General features: G+C 43.1%; 1 protein-coding gene across 11 annotated transcripts in view; it reads left to right on the top strand.

The window, feature by feature from the left end:
- The first annotated feature begins 13,270 nt into the window (after positions 1–13,270).
- ST3GAL6 (ST3 beta-galactoside alpha-2,3-sialyltransferase 6) overlaps positions 13,271–16,281 on the top strand; it is a 42,759-nt gene continuing 39,748 nt past the window's right edge. For 2 of the 11 annotated variants that reach the window (XM_039717774.1, XM_039717773.1), the window contains exon 1: positions 13,483–13,724. Coding sequence is in view for 1 of the 11 variants with exons in the window: in XM_039717778.1 (XP_039573712.1) it covers positions 14,997–15,105 (109 nt within the window). In the remaining 10 variants the exon portion in view is untranslated. Of the gene's footprint in view, positions 13,426–13,464; positions 13,725–13,812; positions 14,554–14,800; positions 15,106–16,281 lie in introns of those variants that run through there. The other 9 variants (XM_039717766.1, XM_039717767.1, XM_039717771.1 and 6 more) reach the window with 9 other exon arrangements.

Genomic DNA, 16,281 nt, shown 5'->3' with positions numbered 1-16,281 from the left:
TTTTTGAAGGGTATGTTAAAGAATATAAATTGCTTTCACTCCTTATGAACAAAAGGAAAGCAACAGCAATTAGAAAAAACTGTTAACGAGATAGAGAAGGCTATAGTTTTAAGGAGAAGAAAACTTGAAATCAGGGATTTATCAGACATAACTTTCTTGAGATCACACCAGAGCCTCCAGACAAGGCTTAGAATGCAAGATGTTCTGGCTACTTTTCACAGTTCATTCATGCCTACAAAATATATATAAGGGAGCAAAGACAGAGAGGGCCAGTTGTTTTATTCTTGAGCCCGTGTGGCTATTTCATAACCAGTCTGTGTCTGTGTATGCAAGTGCTCAGATACATGCTCAGTTCTCTCTTTTGGACTGCGGAATTCAGGTCTAAGCCTGGGGATGTGTATGCTCCAAGACATACCCTAATCTTGACCCATGCATTGCTGTAAAACATTAGATCACACAGGCAATCTGCAGTGATGAAGGGACCGTTTGGGCTGAGGAGCCCATGTGACATAATGTCCCCTGAAACAGTAAGCACCAGGTAGCCATGATGTTTCCAATGCCAGCAAAAAGCAGCCTGTATCCCAGGTAAAGTTCTCAAAAGTGAAAACTGAATTGTACAGGTCTGCAAATTGGACTGACAGTTCCAGCCCTAGTAATCATTTGGGCGAAGTGTTTATTATTTTTATAGTCATTCAAGTATTCTTATTGAAGAAATTCTGGAATATCTGACTGTTTTCTTCTCTTAATTCAGTCTTATTCTTCTAATACATCTTTAGTTCACACACATTTTCCTTCTATCTTAGTTTCCTTCCTTTGCTGTGTCTCTTCCTATCGCTATGTTTTTCCTTCAGCCCACCTCTGTTCTCTCTGCACTTTCTACTCTCCTACCAGACCACTCACTCAGGTTTTTTGGTACATACTGCATGTATATGGCCATGGCATAATTGAGGGCAATATGTGAAACCACATGGTGTGACAGAGAAATTGTGTAGAACCATGCATTAATTTTTGTTGCATGTGTGTTTATTATAATACCATGAGGTCTCAAGTAGAAAACTACTTTAACCCAGACATGTTAAATTCACCTAGTCGTTCTTCTCGCTCTGCCATTATTCAGTTTTAATTGATGCAGACAGACTGGGAAGTGCCTAGATTGGAAGGGAACGTCATTAAATATTTTCATCAGCAGTCTGGCTGACATAGTGCAGCAAGTGCATAATCCCAATCAATGAAATGACACAAAAACACTGCTTTACCAAGCAGTGCTAGGCTTTAAGTATAACAGCTTTTATGCCTTATATCTCTTTTCATTCCACCTTGTGATCTTTTTTCTGGTGGTAACCACATGGACTCTAATTAGAAAAGTCTTCTGAGGCAATTATTTTATCCGCATTTTTCCAGAAAAAAAGCCTATGTCATGTCCCTTCTGAAATAATGCAGGATTGAGAAACCAAGAGGAAGATGATTGTCTTGGTTTGAAAAGACAGGAGTCTGTGAAGGAAGGCAAAAGCCTCCTGTGAAATGGAAAAGGTAAACCCCCTCCTTCCGAATTATCACAACTTCAGAATTAAAAGGGCTCTCAGGAAAAGATATGGGAATGGGAATAACAGTTTTTTACTAGGAAGGAAAAAACCCAACTAAATAACAATGTAATTTAGCACAAGCAAAAAACCACTGGCAGAGTGAGAAAAACCTGACACCCTGAGAAGTCAGGGTGTTGATAGTAGTCCAGCCAGATGGTGGCTGCTCCTCCTGGAGCGGCGATCTGCAGAAGGGTGTGGATCCTTTCTGAAAATGCGGCGAAGGAGCAGCTGGGCCTTGGTTCCTGATTCCTCTGGGAAATCCAGCGAAGAAGGCTGTCTGTGGTCTCAGAAATGCTTATTTTATGGTGGCAGGGATGCTTGGCTCCTCCCTCTGGGTGGAGCATCTCCCAATGGGATGATGTAACTAATCTTACCAGCCACAGTGAGTAATTCAATAGCCCTTTAGCAGGAGATTATCTTCCTGGCAGTGTCATTGTTCTTGAAAGAGATAAGAAAAACTGCCTAACCCCCAACAGATGGCAAAAATAGAATACATGCTTATTTTACAAGCCAGGACAATGATCAAGACAATTGCACTAGTTTGACTCAATCAATTAATTTTAATCAATGCATATACTGTTTGTGTGTATTCTTCCTAAGTCATCAATAACTGAAGCTAGTTCAGTCTATTATCTGTGGTTAATTAATTTCAGATTGTCAGTCTGCTTTAGCTAAATCATTACAACTAAGTCAGAGTAAAGAGTTTGAGTGGGTAGACACAAAACTTGGCCAGCTGTCCTCTTCTATGGAGCATGAAGATCATTGCTGAGATTCTGAAGGTAAATAAATGCATAAAGAAGTAATCTTTTCCCATTTAGGCCTTGAGGAAGGTTACATTGATCAAAATTAAAATAATGCCAGCAAAATCAACAATGGATTAGGACGACTGTGCAAAGACAGCTCTTATCAGACATTTGCTTTGGACTGGCTAGCTACCTCAAAATAAGTTTTTTTCCTTTTCCACCCCCCCCCCCCCCCCCCCCCCCCTCCTCCCCCAAACACGCTACTTCAGGCCAAAAATTGTTTTTTTTCTTTTCCCCCCCCCCCCCCCCCCCCAAATCCTTCTTCCAGCAAGAGCTGTTTACACAGGGGTGCAGCAACCCAAGCTTTCTGCTCGCTGACTCACGGAAGAGCTGGTCTATAAAAGACTTCTTATTTTGTTCCCCTTTGTAAAACCTAACTTTCAGTCCAAATTAGAGTAAGTGTTTCAGTGGCTTTAAGGAGGCTTTCAGTGTTTTAGATCAGGCTCACAGATTCTGTACCATACAACAAAAGCATTTTCGGAATTCTGTAGGGTATTTTTCTCTTTTGTATTGATGGGCTTTATTGGAGGCCATATCCTGGGATCAGGGAAGTCTCTTTCCAAGTGACCGAAGAGTTGGACAGAAATCAGGGATGTGGATGGTAAAAAGAAGACTGAAGAAGGAGAGAAGCCTTTTGTGCACATATGATTAGTTTCATAGGGAGGAAAGAAAAGAGGATAAGATACTTGAGAAGAAAAACTAAAGTATGAGAATGGGCATGCTTTAGTGCAGAACAGAAAGGAGAGAGCTTGGCAAGAAAATATGCAAGAAAACAAGTCTACTGAAAAGGCATCCACACAGAAAATAGTTGCCCACGATAAGAGGTAGATTGCAGCTCATGTATGAGCAAATATAGAAATCACAAATTGGTGTATAGTGAGTAGTTTTCATTTGTGGGGTAGCTGGAATAGCTTTACTAGACGTCTCTATTAATTTTCCTTCAACTGCTAAGAAATTTGCGTCATTTCAGCTGTACCTTAACCAAGAGATCTGATTTAACACCCAAAATTGCCATAATGAAGAGAGGAGAGGGAACAATGAGTGTATGTTTGACTGTGTCTCATGATTGTGTCTTGTGGTTTTATTACAGAGAGCTAAAGCATGATCCAGTAGATGAGACAGATCAAGAAGAGCTGAAGGCCTTTTTAAAAAGATAACTCTTTCTTAAAGGTTACTTAAAGGCTACTTCCTGGTTAGAAACCTTCAGAACTTCCACTCCATGGGTGAATGTTAATACCCAGGACTCTTAAGTTTTGCCTCTATTAGTTCCTTTAAACCTTGGTTATTCTCTAGAGCTGATCAGCCACCTGCTGTGGACATTCCTGGGAGATCCAAGCTCAAACAGATATACCTGGGTTGTGATGCTGTGTTGGCCAACCAGTGCACCAAGGGTACAAGAGAGAAACAAACTATCTGCCTTTCTTTTTTAATTTTTTCTTTTCAGTTCCTTGCACTTCCTGCTTTCTTGAGGTGTGTGTGGGGACGCGAAGCACTGGAAGCACAGGAAGCACTGGAAAAGCTGCTGATGTTTGGAGATGGTGTTTATGGGCTTTCACTGTTGGTATTAGCAGCCTGCTGGGTCAAGTGGCACAGACCAGACCACAGTTGTTTTCTGAAGGTGTTTTCATTTGTAGGGATCATTAGTACAACTTCACACTCATTGAGTTACTTAAACACAGAAAACTTGGACTGATTTTGGTGCTATTTACATTAACAGTGTATTTCAGTGATTTCCTTCTCAAGACTTTAGGGAGTGTGACAAACACTTGGTAGATCACCGTAGCAATGCTTTTCTACAAATGTTTGGCAGCTCTTGAAAATCTGAGTCATGTCCTTTGCCGTTCCCAAGTTTCACTGGTGGACTCCCTATCAGTACTTGGCACCTCCAACCAGTACACATGCCAGCAGTACCCTTTCAGTCAGCTGAAACCGTTGTCCACAGGACACATTGATTGCAGCAGCTGAAGACTGATTTGAATCATGATGTGTCTGAATTGAACTCCAGTGTCGGCCCAAAACCTCTTTGTCCAGACACCTTGGACATAAATAGAAGTTATTGTCAAAAAGCAGATAATGTTTGTTGAAAAAATTAACTAAAACTGTGCAGTTTCAGAAAAACCAAACCAACCCCTTTTCAACAATTTTGGGGTTTTCTTAAGTCATCCTTCTTCTTTCCCTCCAAACAGCCTTGTCTTCTTCCTCTGTTTTTGCCTACTGATCTTGAAAACCTGAAAAATCAAGATGTATGTCATCATTTAGGTGGGAGCAGTTTGCCGTCTTGGTTCAAGAAATGACTGAGCACTGTTTGGAAGAGGCCAAACAAATCACCTTTTTTGTTTGTAAAAAGCAAAAAGTTTCCACTTAGAATGGCACATGGCATCATTCATTTGTATTCACTTTGCAGAAGCTTCTTAACACCGGAAGATATTTTGATAAATTTTAAGATAATCTAAAATAATCAGGCAAGTTCTAGTAATAAGTGATAGTTAATTTGGGTATTTTAGTAATCATCCACTTTGCAGGCATTTTAGATGGAAGAAAACATGTTCAGAAAGCAGGCTGTGTTACTTACCATGCTGAAACACTGTTCACAAGCAGTGAATAAACACTGGATAAACAAGGAGAACAGCCTATTGGAGCAGAAAACTGGAAACACAGGAAAGAGTAAAGGCAAAAAAGCTCAGCCTCGACAAGATAAAATCTTAAGTTCTCTTCCTTCTGAAAATAAGTCTTTAATCCTTGGTATGACTTCTGCAAAGACCACGTCTGCTTCTGAGGTGATAACTTCTGTGACTTCTGCGACTGTTGGCATCCTGTGCTACTTGACTCTTCTGCAAAGGTCACAGGACCCTTCTCTCTAATAAAGTGCACCTTTTGACTTGCAGCATCAATTATTCAGATTCTGCTCCCAAATTTCTCTATCATTATCTCTGTAATGCTCTGTTGTAAATCACTGATTGTGATTTTTTGCCAGCAACGGTGGCACAATAGTAGCGGGGTAATTGTCATGTTTATGGTCATGACTCTTCAACATGATGAGTTACAAGAACATACCTACTTGTGGGATGTGGACTTTACTGTTGACTTTGGATCAAACTTTCTGTCACCTAAAGGTAGATGTTCACTTTATAAAGTATCCTCTGATTTATCAATTCAGCTCTAAGTATATATTTAAGCAAATCCTTCTGGCAACACTCCACCAAGGTTGTCTTTGCTGTAGGGGTACAAGGCAGCTCCTACGAAGCATGGTAATGGGAAATTCTTAACAGAGCTATTTACTTAGCTGGAATTATTTTGAAATAACTATCACATATGTACATTAGAGTTGACTTCTGACCATTCCAAATATTGTGCTACCCAAGTTGGTCTAACTCATGGGACAACTTCATAAACTGGCAAAGTGAAGTTCTTTGTCACAGGTAATTTAATTCTGTAATTATATTTTCCTTCTTTCCTTCAGGGCAAGAATCTGCTTTGGTTCAGAGCAGATTCATAAGAAAGTTAAAAGAAAACTGATCTTCCCAATTACTAAAATAGAGAAGAAGAAAAGTAATTAAACAAACCCAAAAACAATCTTCAGAACAAAAAAAAAGCTTGTTAAAACAGGCAATGAGGTGGATTCTGCTTTTAGCTGTGAATAATAGAGGGGCAGTGCCTGGTTTTCACTACCTCCATTGCAATGACAGCTGGGCTTCACGTGTACTTGCTGGAGAGAAGATATTTCCACATGGTCATACCAAGTTCAACAACCAGCTCAAAAGCACAAGTAATGATGCAAACATCTGCTGTGCCAGGGAGGTTGTAATATAACTGAAAGCTGCTTAATTCTGGTTATATTTCTGTAAGAGAAGGTGTGAGTTTGCAGCTTTTTATCAGGTGGGTTACTACAAGCACTCTCAATTTACAAAGAGCTCTCTTTTTTTGTGTGCATTTGTCAGTATTCTGACTTAGCCCATCCCTGCTTTTAAGGGAAGAAGGAGAAAGGTGAAATGCATTTGTCTTCAAATGACGCCAGTTTTATTGGATGAACCCCACCCTATGAGGCATGCAACTTTGCACAGTGAGTTTGTTGTTCAAAAATGTCCATAAAACATTTCCTTCATATCCCACCAATTTATGTTGCGCCAAGGGTCTTTTCAAGTGCTTTACAACAAACTTCAGGGTGCAGGAACAGGCCCAAGAACCAAAGGATAATGAGCCAGAGATAGAGGGGCAGAAAGCATGGCAAAGGTACCAACAAGTCAGCAGGTTTCTCCTATGGCAAGGAATTTATTAAATTCCCAGTCAATTTGTATCCCTTTGTTCTCCTGCCATCCTCGTTTAGCTGCTCTCACAAGACAGACTGTCTGTGCTTGGTGTAACACTTCTCTGTATCTTCTCCAGAACTGCCTTCTTCTCAAGTGTGTGAGCACAAGTTATAGACTGTGCTCTGGGGGAAGCACCACAGAGAGTTCTGTACACTTGCATTACTGCTTCCCTGCCTCTGCTAGGGAAACACTATCTAAGGCATGTTCTCTTTTCTGTGAGTGGATGAAGATTTATTTCTTGTTTACTTCAATCATCTTTGCATGTTCCAGCTCATTTGAATTTTGACAAAACTGGCCTTAATCCTATGCATCTCTACTCTAAAGCTATCTTTGTTGACCAGGATTGTTTACTATTTCTGACTCCTAAGAACCTTTCTGAAGTGATTTCCCCCCCATTTATTCAGGTCTAAAGTGTTTCCCAATAAGATTTTTTTCTTGCTGGGAATATATACACTGGGAGTTTTTGTATCTTTGATCTAGATCTATCCCAATCTCCCTCCACAGTCAAGTATTCCAGCTCCTCAGTCAAGGTGAATTTGCTAGTGAGTTTCCTTAATTTGACAGTTTGCCCTTTGCTTGTGTTTGCTTTTCTGTCCATGGAAATGGAAACGATTGCTGAGTACTCAGCCCAACACAGTTTTCTATGACCAGTTCTTTTTTAGTGTCTTCATTACTTACTAATTTGAGATTGTCTCTTTTTGTCTGAGTGAGTACTGAGAAAGAATCTGATAGCTGTCACACACAAGGCTAGCTGGGCCCAAGTTTATTATTAGAAGTATTTGTTTCCCAAATAGTATCTAAGCAGTTAAAATTGGCCATGACACAATTCCCAGTAGTGTTTTTATAATAACATTTCAGTGATAGACCTTTTCTTGATTATATTTTAGCTGCAGACAAGAAAGGCCGGGTTTCAATGATGTGTCCAAATCAAAAACAACCACTCCCCCAAAAAAACAGAGGCTGTGAACAGGTGGTTTGGGCTGCTGGAAGTGGAGCTTCCTGTTTCCATACAATGGGGAATTTTATGATTAATTAAATGATGGTGAATTAACTGACAGATGGTTTCTAATAAATTGCAAAGATCAGCTGGTTTTCCACTTGCATTGATTAAATGGCTAAACATTGAAATAGAAGGAATATTATACTAAGATTGCATATGGCTTGGATATTGGCTATTGATCATATCCACCTGGGTCAGGTCTAGCTTCCATTTGGAACAGGAGCAGAGCAGTAAAAAAAGAAAAGTCTGATACATGAGCTATTGTTCTCCCGAGTTACAGAGACTAAGCCAGCCTTTTCTGCCATACGATTGCTCTCTTCACCTTGGAGTGCCATGAAGGGAAGATCCTGTTTCCTGTGTCACCAGGCCAGTTTTGTGTGGGTTCCTACTGATTCTTCCAAACTGGTGGCAAGTGACCATTTGCTCACTAGCCATGGGCATTACCTGGCAGGAGTTGTAAGTAGGTAAGTCAGTCATGGAAAGAAATGCATTTGAAATTTTCCCATGTTTTTTCTACATCCAAGACTTTGAGTGCAACTTGAAGTCTTAAAAGTAAGAAAGATGCAAAAGTTTTAAAAGTAAGAAATGTGAAATTAGCATGCTGATCACATATGGCAAGGCGTCTAGCCATTTGTCATAACATTTCTGACTTACAGAGGCTCACCTAACTTCTCACTCTCCTTCTCCTTGGAATCTAATCATAGCTATTTGTATTGCTTTTATAGCCCTGTTTTGCATACTGACTTGCTACATCATATTTTCAAGTAAAGACCAGTCTGAAAAGTACCTGCCAGAAAAACTGTGCACCTGTTCCCAGAACTTTGGCAGCAAACCAGTAAAGAAATCCAGGCCAGTTAACACTGGCCAAAGAAGTGGGCCCAAAGTATGAAGTGGAAAGGTTATATATCTGAGAGCTGCAGTAACTGCCTGAGCATTTGTAATAATGACTTGGTTTTATGGGTGAAGCCAGCAGGACATAGGACAAAAACTTGGCCAGAATCAGAGGCTGCGGAGCCAGCAGGAAAAACAGGGAAACATTTTCATAAAATGCACAGAGAAAGAAACCAGGCATTAAGCTGAGCTTTAAATGGCAAAGGCATCTTACATGCAGGCCTTTCCTTGGAAAGGAGACAAGGAGAGTGGGTCCTGGCATGGTACTGTAGGCCTAACAGAGCTATCATAAAAGAGCAAGGATTCCATCTTCCAGAAGCAGCTTATGTCAGTCATCTGAGCACACAGGCAAAGTAGGTAGGGACCCAGATCCATGGGATCAAGGACTTCTAGTTTTCTCTGAGCTCAGTGCCCCCCTGCATTTGGCACTGGGGCTGTGACCTAGCAGCAGACTGCAAGTAAGAGTCTCCCAGTACCGTGCTACCCCCCTCAGCTGCTCAACTGTCCCATGCACCTCTGCACTTCTCTCCTTTTCCAAAATTTCCCTTGTGCCAGATGCCACAGCTGACCTTCTCTTGGAGCAGAAGTCCACTGCATACCTGCAAGCTACAGGGAGGAGACTGCTGTCCCAGGCAGATGGGTAGGAGAACTGGATCTTGAGAGGTTTGTCTCCTGGCAGGGGAGGAAGCAGCAGCTCTTGCCTGCTTTGCTGCTTTCAGCACCATGAAGCTTTAGTTTGGGTTACCCATGGACACACATAGAGGTGGAGTCACTCAGTATACTGACATCCATTGGGAGAATGAAGAGACAAGAAGAGAACTTGAATTCCATATGACACTGAAATTAAATGGAAACAAGAGAACAATTGGTGCAGTGAAACCTGAGGTTTAATGTTTCTCTTGACCTGGTGAAAACCACAAGCTGCTCCTATTTTCTGTAATTTTTCAAACAATTTTCCTTTTTCCTTTCCATTGTTTTGTTTGCAATGCTTTTCAGTGGATGTGCTTTGACCTATTTGTTCCTCTGCATATGCCTAATGAAGCACAAGAATGCCTAGTCCCTATTAGATAATGTATTTCTTTATGGGTTTGTAGATGCTCATGCATAAACACATGCATTAAAGGCTTCACTTTGGTTGGCAAACAGCACTTCCTAATGTGCTCACCACCCCAGATTGCATTTTACTGGGGTAAAAATAAAGGGAAGCTGTCTCAGCCTGCCTGGGTTACCTCCATGACATTTCCTGCCATCATGTTTTGTTTGCTGGTGTCCTGTCTCCCAGATTGAGTAGAGGAGCACTGCACAGCCTGGAGCAGGGGAAAGCCCTCTGCAATTCCCAGCAAAGGCAGGCCCTGGGGACTGAGAAAGCAGTCACAGCCGTGACTGGTTCTTTGGTTGTCTCAGCAGTTCTTTGGTTGACCAAGTCTTGAAAAAGTGACCTCAAACCAGGTGGGGGTTGTACACTGTGAGCTCATGACAAACACTGTGGGTTCTGGTGAGATGTACTACAACCACTAACCAGATTTTTTAAAGCTCGTGGGACAGGCTTCAGCAAGTTGTCTCCTGGCAAAATGTCTCTGGAAGAAACATCATGCAACCACAGATTGACGACTAAAGCTATGTAAGGACTGGTGCTTACTTCAACTGGAGCTGTAAGTGCAGTGAAGAGCAACTGGGGGCAGCCCCAAGCACCTAGGCAAGGGAACTGAGAGAACCTGAGAACCTGTACAAAACAGAGTAGTGCTGAGACAGGTTTTGGAGCTCAGTAGGAGAGATTTGGGCATGTGTGGAACTCAGGGCAGTACTCATGGCATGACATAAAGATTAGGATCAGACTGTGATGGTGGGCAGTAAAGCCTGAAGATAAGTGGAGAAGGGATCCCAGAATCACAGAATATTCTGAGTTGGAAGGGACCCACAAGCATGTTGTGACAATCTGTATTTCTATAAATGCATTATCTCCCGAAGTAATTATGAAGGGTGACAGTTCTATTGCATTTTAGTTCTAAGACCAGACGTGTATGATAGATATGGTGCATTGCCTACATGCAGCTTGATTAGTCATCTTTCTTATTGGATTGATGGGGAAATCACTTTTGTGATGCTGCATCTTTCTATTCTCTTTATTCCTTCTTCTCTCTAGTTTTGATTTTCCCATGTTCAACAGTTTCCCCTTCCATTTCCTGTAATTTTCCTCTTTATTTTTCTCTGACTTTGCAAGCTGGGATAGAGGCAACATTATTTTCTTAGTTTAGTAACAGCTCAGGAGGTACATGTTTTCTCCTGGAACTAAAATATTACTACATTTTATTCAGATTTATTTTAGTTATTGCTTTACATTTAAAGGTTTATGGGGTTTTATCTTTGGTTTGGGGAGAGATTTGTGTCTCAGGAGTGCTGATTTTCAACTGAAAGAGCAAATCTGTTGACTTTTTGGTCACATGCATTGCATTTGTTTGCAGGAGAATTCATTTGACTTCCTGGTAGTCATCATTTCAAAAGCATTTTGAAAGATTCTTATTGTTGTCAAATAATTTGTTTGCAATAGACTATATCCAGTGATTCCTTATCTTTTCCTTGTAATTTGTGCCCAAAAATTCACTGGGTTGCAGATTAGTTACTAACTTATTGCTTGTAGAGATTATTTGGAAAACAACTAGGAAATAAACTTTTTCTGCACTATATTAATTATTCAAATTGCCATTGAATCCTTGAATTTAGCTCAACATATTTAGATAACAACAAACACCAGCTTTCATTCTGTTGCTGATGTGGGACAGCTACAATTGCTAGAAGAAACCGAAGTGAAATTACATCACTGCAAGTTAGATTATTACATTTCTTGACCAATATAGTGGAGTTTATTCCAGATAAAGGTGTATTCAGCTACCTTAGAGACAATTCTTACACACACTGCCTTTAACAGAAGGGAATAAAACTGTGAGTGAACTGTATCTCCTATGGACTTTGGGCTGCAGTTGTGAACACCCAGCTCTTCCTAGAGTTAGATGCCTCATGCAAGACTCTGAGAAAATTGACAAACACTTAACTTGCAGTCAGCTGTAAAATCAAATGACTTCTAAGTTGCCACATGGCACCACCACAGGAATGAACACTGCATGTGTCTAGCTCACTTCAGATGTGCACCAGTAATTTGAGCCGGTCTCTGGGCCATGGCTCAGTCCTGCCCACAGCATGTTTGTGTTCTTCTTCCTGTGCCCTTCAGCCTGCCCAGAGATCCCTGCTAGACTGGTACTGATACCCTACCTTAGCTAGTATGAAATAAGCTCATGCCCATGAACTCATGCACAAAAGTTGCAGCTGCAGCACACACACCTATCTGGAACAGAGGCAGGAATACCATCCATTTCCTCAAGGTTTCCTACACTCTTCTGTGGTGAATAGTTGGGACTTGCTCTGCAAAAATCTGGTACATCCTGAAAGTCCATCCTGTATCCTAAACAAAGACAAGGCCTTGAAAAATAAAGCAAGGCCAGAACAAAATAATACTGGACTACATAATTTAAGAAGGTCCTGAAACGTATGAGCAGGGGGACTGACATGAAGTCACAAAATCAGTCTTTTAATATATCCTAATTCTGAGTCCTTTGTTGTATATCCTTAATGATTTTTTTTAAAATCAGTTGTGTGCCTATGATACCTAGGTGAATTGAAGGGTAGGGACTGAAGAGCTGACAGCTAATGGGAAAAGATATAGCAGAGTTAAATAAATAACTTTAGAAGGCACACAGTTTAGCTATATACTTCGAAGAAGCTTGGTTTTGTAAAGGGCAGGATGTGAAGGGTGAAGACCTGAAGGAGCTTCTTGGGAGAGGGGGAAAAGTACTAAGGTATTTTCAGCTCAAGGGAAGAAAAATTACAGAGGTCTGAACTTTGGTTCCCAGCCCAGAATAACTGAAAATTATCTCAGCAGGGTAAAGGCTGGAATAACCCCTGAAGAACAGACAGAATTTCCCAGCTTTCAATCTGTTATTTTTATTATGTGTACACATAGGCTGTAGAAGACTGCCACTGAGAACAGAATCCATCTCTGGTCATTCCCAGTGACAGCCATCAGAAAGCAGGAGCTGCTTTTCCAATCAAAGAATCATCTTGTTGTGATACAATGCTAAAAACATACTGTGACGTCACTGAAGCATCATATAGAAAACTTTCAGACTAGAAGTGGTCAGGAGTATAAAGATAGAAACAGGAGAGAACAGTCAAATTATTAACAACCCCTCAGATTTCTTCTGGCATGATACACTTTTCTGGGCAAAACACAGCATTGATGCAGTACAGGATTCCAAACAAATTCATTTTTTCATCCTCTTTATTAGAGGCAGAATTATTTAATAACTTTCTTTTGAAATAGCAAGATCCAGCCCCAAACGCTTGAGCGCTGAGGTATGGAGAGATTTTCCAGGAGCCCAGTGACTCCCGCCTCAGTTGGGTGGGGCTTCATTTTGGTCCTGGCAACAGCTCCTCAGGGGGTAGTTCTTCCCCTGCCGGCTTTCCCTAGGGTTTCATGGCAGGGGTTAAAATTTGAGGAGGGGTAATCCTGCCCCTACAGGATCGTAATCCCCCTCAACATACACACGGTGGCGATTAGTTTATAAACAGATGGTGATTCCGGAAGGCTGGGGGTGGTTCCCTGACCCCCGGTTTGCGAGTCTCCCACCCCCTCTCGGACTGTCGGGGCGGGGGAGTGGCTCCTGCCGCCGGCCCGAGGCGGGGGAGGAGAGGGTGGAAGAGTAGTGTCGGCGGCTCCGTAGGGAAGTCGGTCAGAAAAGACAGACACTGTTAAGGGGAAGACGTAGCACTGCATCATCTGTCGTCACGTGAGTATCTCCTCCCCCGGTGGGCTTTGCTATAAATAGAAGAGGAATTCCAGCACGCTCGAGCAGAACATTTCTGTGTAAATACACAACGTGGTTTCTCCTACGTTTTCTCTTCTAGATGGGGCTCAGCTGAACAAGCCTTTATCTTGAATCCCGTCGTAAGCACCACCATGTGGGAACCGGGCTGGACCTACCAGAGGCTGCAGCAACAGCCTGGGCGGCCCTGAGCAGAAGCGACGAGTTCTGCCCTCTTCTTTGGGATGACTTAAAGATAAAATAAGCTGCTCTGTAAACAAGCGGTAAGTGAACACCCCTGTGTATCCAGTATAGCTCTGTAAACCCTTGCATAGGCTGAGTGGATCTCGTGGACGTTGCCTGAACCCGTAGGACTGGATGCGCTGGAAGTGCTTGTTCCCGAGTTTGCCGGCGTCTCTGCCGCAGGACATGTGACGGTTGTCGGGAGACGTTCCACGGTTGGACACGACGGATCTCGGGAGTCTTTTCCAACCGTAACCGTTCCAAGATGCTTTTGCGTCATTTCAGACAGGAATGCTTCCAGATTTAACCTCATGTAGAGTTTGTGTGCATGCTTCCAGTTTTAAAATTTCCTTCAGGTGAATGCTGATGGCAGCAGCTGCCATTGTTATTCAGTGTAAATTACCGCGTATTCAAAGGCAGAGCTAACTCTTTCAGTACATCAGCGTGTTCCTCGGTGAAAGCACTCAAGGAATTAAACTGTATTTCCAGAGGGATGGAGCCTGCCTCTACAAGCCTCTTTTGAAGAGAACACAATTTTAATCGGTTTTGAGAGCTGGTGAGATGAGACGTCCCAGACCTTTCCCAGAGATTCCTGGGAACTTTACGGCAAAACTCTTAACACGGCGGTGTAGCCGGGAGCCGGTTCCCGGTGGGGATGAGCCCAACAGAAACCGAAGTGCCGCCGCCCCCCGCTTTCCCGGCGGCTCTTGGATGCGCCTGATGCCGCAGGCGGGCCGCCGGCGCCGGGGAGCGGGGCACAGGCCAGGCTGAGGCGCTGCTCGGGTCCGCATGCGGGGCCGGGTGTTGCCTCCCTCGAGCAGCGGGGAGCGCGGGAGGGTCCAGCGGGCAGCTGTGCGCCTCCGCACACAGGTAGGCGGCTCCGGGGGGTGGCACTGACGGAGGGAAGGGGCCGCCCGACTTTCCCCGGCTGCTCCTGGTGGGCTCGGGGCGTGTGAGCCACCCGCCTTCCCCGGCCTCCCGGAGCAGCTCCGCTGGTAGGCCGGGGCGGCGGGTGGAGCCGATTTGGGGCCCCCCGCAGGCGGTGAGTCGCGGCGGGCGGGCGGGGGGGGCGCGCCGGCGGGAGGTAAGTGCAGGAAAGGGGATGGGGAGATAGGGGGATAAAGGGGCGGCGGGGCTCGGTGCTCCGAGGTGGGCAGACCAGGGCTGGGCGACGGTGGGCTCATGCGGGCAGAACAGCCCCTCCAAGGGGATCCTCCCGGCGGAGCTGACGGCGACCCGTAAGTAAAATTAGACGGTAGATTTCGTGGCTTCTGCTGAATTGCTTGGGTCGGATAATCCATGACCGCTTTGCCATGCCTGCCGGTCACGCAGGTTCGGATGAAAGATTGCTTCTAGCGAGGGTACCGAAAGGGAGCTGCTTCTTTGAAATCCCGAAGGCCTCGGGGAAGGAGCAATGGCTCTGTGGGTAGACTCTGCCTTAAGTTATGCAAATCCATTATTTGCATTTGAGGAAAGAAGCAAACTGTGGAAGTTTCATGTCCGCTGCTTTTTTTTATTACTTTTTAACGATTTGTATTATTAATTGTCAGTGGGGGTTGTGTTTCAGTTTTAGTTAGAGCAAGTGGTGAGGTCAGTCCTGCTGCCTTTTCTCAAAATTTCCAGGGAGATGAGCAGCTGGTCTGAGATTTGTGCCTGTTGTTACCTAGCTGAAACTTTGTCTAGTTTTCTTCAATTTTTGTCTCTTTCTTCATCCGTGTTTTACTGAGCTGTTCTCTCATAGTGTGATTGCAGAACTGTTTAGATTGAACTTCGTGATGAGATAAGATTACTTATTTTAACGTGGTAATTTAGCTGAACTGTATGGAAATGTTATAGATAAAAAATATGAAAATGTTACAAAGAAAAGGTATATATAAAATATTTCTGTGGAGAGTGCCATGGTACTAGACTGGTCACTCCTAAACTGAAGAAACTAAATCCAGAGAGGTCTGAAGGAAAAGGAAATGTGCACGGAGCAGGGTTTCCTACCCATCAACATGCAATATGCTTGTCTGACTAGGTCTCAGAATTGATATTTCTGAAAGCAAAATAACTCTCCTTTCACAGCTGTACCTCTGGTTTTTATTTCACTTAAATAAATCTGCTTATCTTTTTTCCCCAATCTGATGCAATACCTGCTCCTTTAGCTCATCTGTCTTTGCCGAACTGATACAGTCCATTAAGTTACATTTTAGGCTTATGGCTGTTATTAAGGCAGCAGAATTAAAGGTGTCTAAGTCTCGGGTCTCCCCTGAAGGTCATAGTGGCTTTAGCAGACTTCTCATGCTTGTGGGATATGTGACTCATCCCCCGAGGCTCATGAGTCTCCCAGTGCCCTTATCCCTCCCTGTTAAAAGGTAGGAGGAAAAGCTCTTCTCTGGAAGCAGTTGCTAGTTGGGAATGTGTCCGTGGGAACAGCTGCAAAGTGTCCAATTGAGACTAGGACCTGAAAGCTGATAGAAAGATCACCAGTACCTGAGTTCTAAGTTATCAACAGGTGGGGAGATACTTGAGTTACAGTGGTTTTGGCTAGAACAAGGTGTTGAACAAGACATTATGTTGATACATACTGTGTGTGCTGTTAAATAATGGTTTCAG

This window comes from Passer montanus, unplaced genomic scaffold, assembly GCF_014805655.1.
Source record: "Passer montanus isolate IOZ18808 unplaced genomic scaffold, ASM1480565v1 scaffold39, whole genome shotgun sequence".
In the NCBI taxonomy this organism is placed as follows: domain Eukaryota; kingdom Metazoa; phylum Chordata; class Aves; order Passeriformes; family Passeridae; genus Passer; species Passer montanus.
Note: the sequence above shows the minus strand (reverse complement) of the source record. Positions and strands in the feature narration are given on the sequence as shown.